The sequence below is a fragment of the Asparagus officinalis genome, chromosome 3 (genome assembly GCF_001876935.1).
Source record: "Asparagus officinalis chromosome 3, Aspof.V1, whole genome shotgun sequence".
Taxonomy (NCBI): Eukaryota; Viridiplantae; Streptophyta; class Magnoliopsida; order Asparagales; family Asparagaceae; genus Asparagus; species Asparagus officinalis.
In genome coordinates, this window is record NC_033796.1 from 15464576 (window position 1) to 15474733 (window position 10158).

General features: G+C 36.1%; 1 protein-coding gene across 1 annotated transcript; it reads right to left on the reverse strand.

Moving 5' to 3' along the window:
- LOC109834677 lies at positions 2522-4931 on the reverse strand. The gene is made up of 4 exons (XM_020402708.1): positions 4415-4931; positions 3346-3861; positions 3035-3263; positions 2522-2946 (listed from the first exon to the last, which is right to left on the reverse strand). Exons 2-4 carry the CDS (start codon positions 3859-3861, stop codon positions 2522-2524), a joined length of 1170 nt encoding a protein of 389 aa, XP_020258297.1. The 5' UTR covers positions 4415-4931.

Here is a 10158-nt window from a genome sequence, read left to right on the forward strand (position 1 = left end):
GAGCTACACAAGCTCTGAACAAAACAGAAACAAACCATGGGTCAAGAGCTACACAAGCTCTGAACAAAACATAAACAAACCCAGGGGTCAAGAGCTACACAAGCTCTGGACAAAACAGAAACAAACCCAGGGGTCAAGAGCTACACAAGCTCTGGACAAAACAGAAACAAACCCAGGGGTCAAGAGCTACACAAGCTCTGGACAAAACAGAAACAAACCCAGGGGTCAAGAGCTACACAAGCTCAGAAGAAAAAAGCAACAAACCCAACAGTAGCAGCAAAGGCAAGGAAAACCAGCAGCAGCAGCAAATGCTGCACAAAGCAACCAGCAGTAGCAACTGCTGCAGAAAGCTCAAAACAGGCACAAACTAGCAACCAGCAACAGTATGAGCTGCAGAAAGCTCAAAACATGAACAAACCAACCAGCAGCAGCAGCAAATGTTGCACAAAGCAACCAGCAGCAGCAGCAAATGCTGCACAAAGCAACCAGCAGCAGCAAATGCTGCAGAAAACTTAAAACATGCACAAACCAGCAACCAGCAGCAGCATGAGTTGCAGAAAGCTCAAAACATGAGCTCACCCAAACATTTCAAGCAGCAGCATGAGCTGCAGAAAGCTTACCTGATATCAAAATATAATCGGAAAATTCAAAGAAATCAATGATCATTCCACGACCTTACCTGCAACAAAGATTGCAAATATACCAATTCATCAATCCCACACCGACATAGATGTTCTTCAGAATGAAAATACAAATTGCAACATTAATAGTTTGCAATAAACACAACAATATCCAGAACGTAATATAATCGAAACCCAACAAACTAGCTATCCGGCCAACCTTGGTCGTTAACTAATTTTGTGATGTACCTCTGTTGACCTTCCTTGGATTTTATGAAAAACCTCCTAGCTTCACGTTCATTGTCATATAAATGGTCTAAAACCCTATCGAGGAACTCCTCGGAATATTCAGACCTATGTTCCTTCAACGCTGTGGCCAACTGCTCAGTCCAGTGTATAACGTGTTGATTTCTCATTGACTGAGACATGGACTCAACAAAGGCACATAGCATTTCCTCTTCACGATTAGATTTTCTGGTTTTTTTGTTAGATGATGAAGTCGTGTTGTCTTTACTCTTAGTCTTATATCTAGTGGGTTGTGGTTGGTTAACAGCACCAGAACGTGGTTGGTTGCAAGCATCAGACTGTGGTTCAGCTTCACTCTCCTCTAGAATCTCGCAATCATCATCGGGAATAGGTATGGACCTACTAGACCCAATGTTAGCGTACACGGGTCTAACAAAATCACCCTTGGCTTGATCATCACCCATGATAACTTGTAAATTTTTGAAGTGAGGAAGGGGTTTGTTTATGTATGCTTTGTACTTAGAATTGGATTTGTCCTGCAATAATAAATACTTATAAATCCAGAGAATCAAATGTATTAAATTGAATGTGACAAGATAGATGCTGAATTGTTATACCTGGGCCCAAGATTTCAAGGTTTCCTCATCCAATGTAATCATTTTACTTGTTTCATCCCACCCAGCACCACTTATATCAAGGCAAGCTTTCATGTCATTGAATTTGTTCCGCAAACATTTCAAGTGGTTAATGACATGCAGGTGAGTGAAATCGGTCCTGAATTGCATGTTGATTTTCATGGCAGCCATTTTATAAGCTTCAGCCTTGAAGTTCTTGTCTGGCTTCATGCCATCCAATGCTAAATCTGCAAGATAAGGAATAAGCACATCATCGTGCTCTGGAAGCCAAAACTTATTAGCCACGCCTCTTGAGTTCAACCTGGTACACGGAACTTTTTTTTTGTGTGCTAATCGTTTCCCTCTTTTCAATGGCGAAGTGTGCTCCGCCCCATCAACGTCATGAATATCCTTTCCAACTGAATCACCAGTGTTTGGTGAAAATTGATTAGGTCCACTACTTTGAGAACTGGCTGTGGGAAACATCAAACCTTGTGGACTGCCTAACATGCTCATGTATGACATTGGCGGCTGTGTCATCCCACCATAATTACCATCCCATGGTGGGAATGGTGAGAAAGTATGCTGAGGTGAGGTGAATGGCTGTGGTCGAACAGGCATGTAGTTCATGTTAATCCCTGATGTAGGACTTGGCATTGCATTCGAATGAGAAGGCACGCTTTGCTTATCTGCCGGATTGTTAGCCATACCTAATATATTTTGTAAGCATAGCCATATTAACAATAAAGAAATATAAAACAATATGGGATATGTATGCATTTATCAAGGAATATACGAAACGACGATATTTCTCAAACAACATAACAAAAGAGCAACCGATAAAAGTAGTAATGTTTTGGTACAAGCAAAAAAACAATAAACAATATCGATGCGAACAGTATTTTAAAATTCACCAAGTTATTACATAGCCATAGGACAAATACTACACTAAGTTAAACCGCTCTCCATTGTGTTACCACCATTGTACTTTGCACAATAATCCACCCACATCGCCCAAGCAATTTGATCTCGCATCTCCTTTCATTCATTTCTTACATCTTGATCCTCTCTTTGTGTCCTACTTTGAGTATAGTCCATCACATTTGATTCGTCCTCATTTGTCTCTTCCCCAGTATCTTCATCAATTTCAACATTTTCATTTAAAATATCATCATCCGGATCCTCCAAGGCAATAAAGTTGTGCAACACAGTACACGCTAGTACAATGTCCACTTGAGTGGGAAATGGATAATTCGGCTTCCCCGCAAGAATTTTAAACCGATTCTTCAGTATCCCAAATGTGCACTCAATTTTTGATCTTAAAGATGAATGCCTTAAATTGAACAACTCCTTCCTATTCTTTGGTGTCCTACCGGTGTGCTCTTTTAAATGATATCGGACACCGCGATACGGGGATATGAAACCTGGCATTGTGGTGTATCCAGCGTCACATAGGTAATATTTACCTACATTAATTAAACAGTATTTTAAAATCTCAAATATTGCCAAGTATTTAATATATTATTCATAATATGCACAAGTGAGAATGAATACCATCGTAAACTCGGAGACCGTAAGGCTGTGGCCTAGACAGGGCGTCTTGTAATACCCTATAATCATTTGCTGCCCCCTCCCAGCCAGCCAAGACATAAGTAAATAGTTTATTGGGGGTGCAGGCTGCTAAGATGTTTTGGGTGACCCCTTTTCGCCCTCTAAACCGTGCAACTAGGTCACTGGGTAACACCGCGTCGACGTGTGTGCCATCTATCAAACCAATGCAGTCCTATAAAAAATTATAAATTATACATAGTTAAATAAAAAAAAGTTTCTTTGGAAAATTATTAAGTTGTATGTATTTAATTTACCTTAAAGTACGGAAAATAATTTGAGTTGTTTGCAATCTCCTCGGGAACTTCTTTTGGGGCTTGCTTCATGTACCGATCACGTAATCCATTCATTGCAGACAAGACTTTATTGAAATACCTGCTCACTGTTTCCCCTGATCTTATGAACTCAGTTCTTATTATTCTATTTTTAGTTTTGTGCCCAATAATACTCAAGAACATAGCAAGTTGTTCTTCAACTTGAACGTGTCTCGTATCTTTTAATAAACCGTTTGCTTTCATTACTTCAACAAGTTTAAAAAATGCCCTCGGTCTCATTCTAATATAAGATTGGCAGCTATCTTGATAACCCTCCAATACACGTCTGAAATGAGCCTCTCTACAACTTATTTTCCTGACCCTTTCTTGCGGCGAACATTTTGGTATTCTCTTGCGCTTAGCACGCATTCTCAAAATACATGTTACCAAAGTGACCACGGCGCAGACAGCTGTATTAGCACACATCCTCTTCAATTCTTCCTCATCTTCCATATCCATCTACAACCGTTTTAATATTATCATACAGTTACAGCTTAAGATGGCTACTTATTTCTTGTAAAAATTAAGTAGATAATTGATACAAATATTTATTTCTTTTAAAGCAAGAAATCTAATTGCAATAATAAATTATTTTAACTAATGTTGCATTCCATCTCACACAATTCTAAACAAACAAGATAGACCCAAAACAAACAAACTATATGGTTAGATCACTAATAATTTACACGCACACAAAAAAATTAAATAAAGTTAAAAAAACAGCAATTTAAGTTCTTAAAATACTGATTTGAAACATATTATGAAATTAATCTCGCCCAAATCGGATATCCGCATGAAATTAATGTACCTAACAACCTAATTCTTGCAAATTTACAAAAAATCCACTACACAGAGACCCGCATGAATTATTTTGCTGTAATATTATGAAATTAATCGAACAAATCATTGAAATTGCTGTGTGTGCCTCTATTTCTCATATGCTTCAAAATTAAATTAAATTTTTCAAATCACTGGAAAAAATGGACAAAGTAAAAGGAGGAAATTTTTATACCTTACTGCAGAGGGGAAAATGCCGACGTTCAAGCTCGTGGAAATCAAGAAGATCCCAACCCAAGTTGAAGAAGATCCCAACCAGAAGGGATCACCAAGAATCGAAGGCAAGAAAACCAGCAACAATCTCGTGGAAATCAAGAGCTAGGGTTTCGAGAAAGAGGCCCGACCCCAAGTATCATCGTAGACGAAGAAGCGCGGGAGCAGAGGCGCGAGGAAGAGGGCGATTGAGGCGGGAGCGGCAGAGCGATTCCAGATCTAGGGATCGAAAGCGTGAAGCCAGGAATCGGAATCGACGAGGAAGCTCAAGTGTCAGAAATCTCGCCCAAATCGGAAGCAAATGCTCGGATTTGGGTTTCTACAAAAAAGGACAACTGTAGCTACTGTGTAGAAGATGTAATCCCAAAAAATTTTGCTGAACCAAACTCCAGAATAGGATTCACAAAGAATCCATAATTTACGAAAATGCCACTGTCAGAACCCAATTCCTAATCCTATTCTATAAAAGCCTGAAACAAACAGGCCCTACGTGACCCGTTTTGAGACGAATGGTGTCCTCAAGTGGGCATCTGGAGTAGCAACCGAGTCCAAGAGCGTCCAAACATAGAATGACTAGTAGTTTTATCAATAGTGTTTGCATTTAATGGTTAATAATTCGACGTCCATACTCTGCTGCCTAAGTCATCATTGCATTTAATACATGGTTAAATATCATGATGGCTCTTCGGCAACAGTGCCAACAATCTCGTCATTATATCGCCATCACATTAATACTGTGAGTACAGTTCCCTACCTTTGACAAATCTATCGCAGACACGTGTAAAACGACGACACATTATCAGATCAGCCAACTAGTTAAGCTACCAAAATATTATTGATAACTTCCTATTAATAGCATGACCTCTGCTAATTGATGGTGCGCACAAAAATATCCAAAAGACTATATTCTGTTTTTCTCTTCAAATAAATAGACCAAGTCACTCACTTGAGTGTCTGAGGGCACGCCGGAGGAAACTACCTTAGGACCTCTAACCTTTGTTATTTTGTGCATGTCATTGCAGCACAACACAACTACCAAGATAGAATGCCATTAGAGAAGATTAGGGGCTGTTTGGTTGGTTTCCTAAAAACTAAGAATAGGAAATGGGAGCATGGAAATCTCCCATTTCCTATTTTCAACCATTTCCATCCCTAAAACTTATCCCAACATTCAATAAAATATTATTTTATCATCCAACTCATCTAATAAAATATTATTTTATCATCCAACTCATCTAATAAAATATTAATTTTATCATCCAACATCTAATAAAATATTATTGTTATCATCACATCATCCAACTCATCTCATCTCATTCCATCTCATATTTAAAAATCCATCACATCATCCAATAATATGGTGACAACTCATCTCATCTCCTTAAACTTTTATCTCCACCCATTTCCTCCAAAAAAATAAGGAAATTGATTTTCTTAAGTGTGAGTCACATCATCCAATAATATAATGACAACTCATCTCATCTCATATATTTTCTTATTTTAAAAAATGAACCAAACACAAGATAAGAACTTATTATAGGAAATAGGTTTCTTATAATACATTTCCTTATTTTTTTAGCCAACCAAACAATCTCAAAACAAGTTTTCTTAAAAAATCACCCACATCATCCAATAATATAACGACAACTCATCTCATCCCATCTCCTATTCTTTAATTTCCTTCTTTTTTTTCCAACCAAATAACCTTAAAATAAAATTTTTAAGAAATAAGTTTCTTATTCTTTGATTTCCCTCTTTTTTTAGACAAACAAACAGCCCCTTAAGGGCCCAGAAATCATCATTATCTTTCCTAAACCGTTACCGTCCACTAACTTTCTTACCATAAATAAAAACTAACAAAAAGTCTAAATTTGAGTAGCCTATATGAAATAAAGGACCAAATGGCAATTGAATTAATACTGGAAATTTAATTTGAAAATACGAAATTTTTTTGTATAGTTTTTCTCTGATAATCCAACATCCACCTTCGTGGGGTAGTTGAAACTTAAAAGAGTGGGGCCCACGCTATCCTAATGAAAAGTGCTTGCACTCCCGAAGATTTTGATAACGATGGGGAGAGTTTGCCTCGAAAAGATAAAGCACCAGCGACCTTCTAGAAGTATATGTTTTATAGGTTAGGCCCAGCAAATATGTTCTAGGTGTTTTAATTATTAAGTAAAAGATCTTTAACTTTTAATTTTAAAAAAAATTCTCAAACCAGAGATTTCAAATTCGTTTAAAAACATTGTTTATATATTTTTTGAGGTAAACACTGTTTATATTAAAGTTAAGTCATTTTAGTAAAGATGTAACATCCTACGATAAAAAATTGTGATAATATAATTTTGTGATTTTCGGAAAATTGAGATAAGTTTTCGGAGAACTAGAAAAAGCTCTAGTTATGTCAAAGGTTATTCGATCCAATTGAGAAACATTACTCACTTGAAGACGTGTTTTATAATGTTATCATAATTTGTCTATGAAATATTGCACTTCTCCAAAAATGCAACAACTGAATGAGCGCGTGATCTTTGGATTTTAATATAAAATCCTCCTCTTGTTACATGTTTTTTTCATAATTTTGAAACTTCACTTGCTTTAATTATAAATCAATTTTGGAGTTTTTTTTTTATTTTAACAAGTCTAAGCTAACTATAGAGGAATAAAAATTGAAGTCACTTTCAGTGAAAACATGAAAAGAACATTAAATAGACATAATATTAGGTGCTCCAAACAGATGTGTGAAAGATATCCAACTACATAGCGTAAAAAAGTTGGAAATGTCACAACATTGTTCGGGATGTAATGTTGTTAGTGCAATATCTATTGTTTGATAAATAACAAACTCTAATATGCTACTGATATGTTTGTGAGATGATATATTTCAGGTATAAACATATACGAATGAGTTACGGTTCAAAACGATGCAAAAATCAACACAAATGTTAATTTTAGCCTTTAAATCATCGATGGTCATCAGGTAGCATTGATGACCGAGTCTAGTCATCGATGGACTACATGAAATAATCGTAGAAATAGTAATTAGAAATTGAATCATTGATGGTCTACAATCAACCTTCAATGATTGCGAGGACTATCAATGGGCTACAGTCAACAATCACTAAAATTCAAAAATAAAAATTTGCACAATCGATGGACTACATGCAACCATTGATGATCGTGATCAACCATCGATGGTCAAGACGAGTTTTGACATATTTCCAGATTGAATCTCAGTCGTTCATCGACCTGTTTGATCTCCAATTTGGACTCTGATTTTGGTATCTCTTTCTTATTCTATCAAGGCCTATTTAAGAGGAGATAAAGATCATAATAAACAACAAAGAGAACAAATAAAAAGGAGAGATTTATTAAGGGTTTAATGATAAAAATTGATTTGAGAATTTAACCATCATAGCCTCGTTCAACTTCTTTTCATCGTGCTCAACATCAGATGATTGTTTAAGCTAGGAGAAGTGCCTTTTGTGTTCAACTACAATATCACTTCTTCACGAATCTTCAACGTCAACGTTTTGGAGAGCGGTTTATTTAAAGGGTTGTAACACTTTTTTTTAATTGTCCTTTAATTATTTTTGAGTTGGTTTTGTATTTAGTTTGACATCGTACTTAATTCGGTGTAATTGAGGGTTGGCGTACTCAAGCCAGGTGAATTGAAGGTGGCTAGCTAGGGTTAGGTATATTCTCATCACTATAAAGAGTTAGGTCAGTCAACTAATTTCGGATAGTTCTAGAATCCTATCTGTAAAACCTACCAAATCGAGTTGTGATTTGGGAGAGCTCCGATCATAGTGAAAAAGACCCTTCGCAAGAAGGAAGAGTGGACATAGGATTTTGATCTGTAACACTATAAATATCTCGTGTGTTCCTGTGTTGGTTCACTTTTAGTTTTTTGCTTTTTTTTTTGCATATTTTGAGTCTTGTTAAAAAATTATAGCAGTCTTATCCCCCCCTGCAGACTTGCATCCGAGTTCCAACAAGAAAAAATAAAGGGCATGTTCGGATTTGCTCCTTAAAAATGAAAGTTAAGTGAACATATGATAAGTTAAAGAAAGTTAAAGTAACATATAAAACTTGTTTTGAAATTTAGTAAGGAGAATCAAATGAGACTTATTTCACCCGTTTGGAAAGTTTAATAAAATGAATGGAAGGTAAGAGAACATACATAAATTTTCATAAATAACCTTACATGTATATAAATTTTCATAAATAACGTTACATTATTTCACTCATTTGGGTCTCATCTCATCTTGATACAAGGGTAGAATTAGATTTGTTCAATATTCTCTTTTTCTAATAGTTCCATTTCCCTCCACTGCACCTCAATTTGAAGGGGAACCTAAAGTCAAATATTTTCCCTTTAGTTACTTTAACTTCTTCCACGTTATCTATCTCGTATAAATTTCCAAACACAATTAATGTGTCATCTATCTTCCCTTAATTCACATTAATCCCAATCTAAACTTGCCCCCTTAAACGATTATGCAAATATCTCACACATTAGAAAATAGATTATAAATGGAAAGAATATTATGAGTATATTGGTCTTGCCAAACATCTATTTATAGGTAGCAGTACTAGGTTTGGCACACACGAGAATATAACCTGTCCATATTAAGATTTGATCTATGAATCCACAATAGAAAGGGAGAATGAATCTGATAAGTATTACTCTGACCATCCCAATAAGAACTCAAATCATCACCCCATTGAACAGCCATTAAAGTTGCCAATTTAATGGTTGGGGCGAACTTGGGCCAGGGCGACCGCTTTAAACAAGGCCAGGGCCCACGAAACTATTTAATCAGGGTTTGTGTGTCTCAGTGCGCACCGCGGATTGATTTGGAATTCGGTGTCCACGAAAGATTTTCTCAATTTGAAAAGCATGTGTTTGATTTCGAAGTCAAGCGAGTGGGCTCTTCGGCCATTTATTTCCACACTGGAGTCCTTTCCCTTTGTTTTTTTATTGGACTTTTTGGACTAAGAAGATTAAATTGTTTTTTCCCTTTTTCTTTTTGATGATGGTGGAGGTACACAAGATTGACAGACAGCACCCCACGGTTTTGTTCTCTAGTAACTGTAGAAAATCCACGCTTATATTGGGTTGGTGATTCCACTACGATAACCATTGGATTCTTCTTAAATTAATGTCTCCTAATATTAGATTTTTTATTTTTTTTGTCTTTTCTCTATTTATTTACAAGATCGAAACGAACTATAACACGTTTTACTGTCTCCAATTTTGTAGCCGGTCAAACACTTTTTCTTAGTAATAACATTAAAGGAAGTTTGTCATTTGAACTTTTCTCTGGTTTGCAAGAAAATTACAAAGTATAACTGTAAATTAGAATAACAGAATTGGCGGAAGTATTGTGTTTATTATATGATTTCATTCTACTAGTCATACGTGATTAGTGGCCTTCACCAGCCTCCATTTCTTGATATTTTATCCCTCACAAGAATATAAGAGCAATTGTATCAATAAATATGATAACCAAAAATAAAAATTGTTTAATAGTGGAAGAGTTATTTTTTTTTCCGATTGGTATATTGTGAAATTATGAATCTTTTACTACAAGGATGACCGTTAATTGAAAAGTTTATGTTGACTGGTCAAGTTTCATCGTATACACATTCATTTTTATTTGTGTATTGTTACAGGGGCGTAGCCAGGGTACTCTTGCCCTA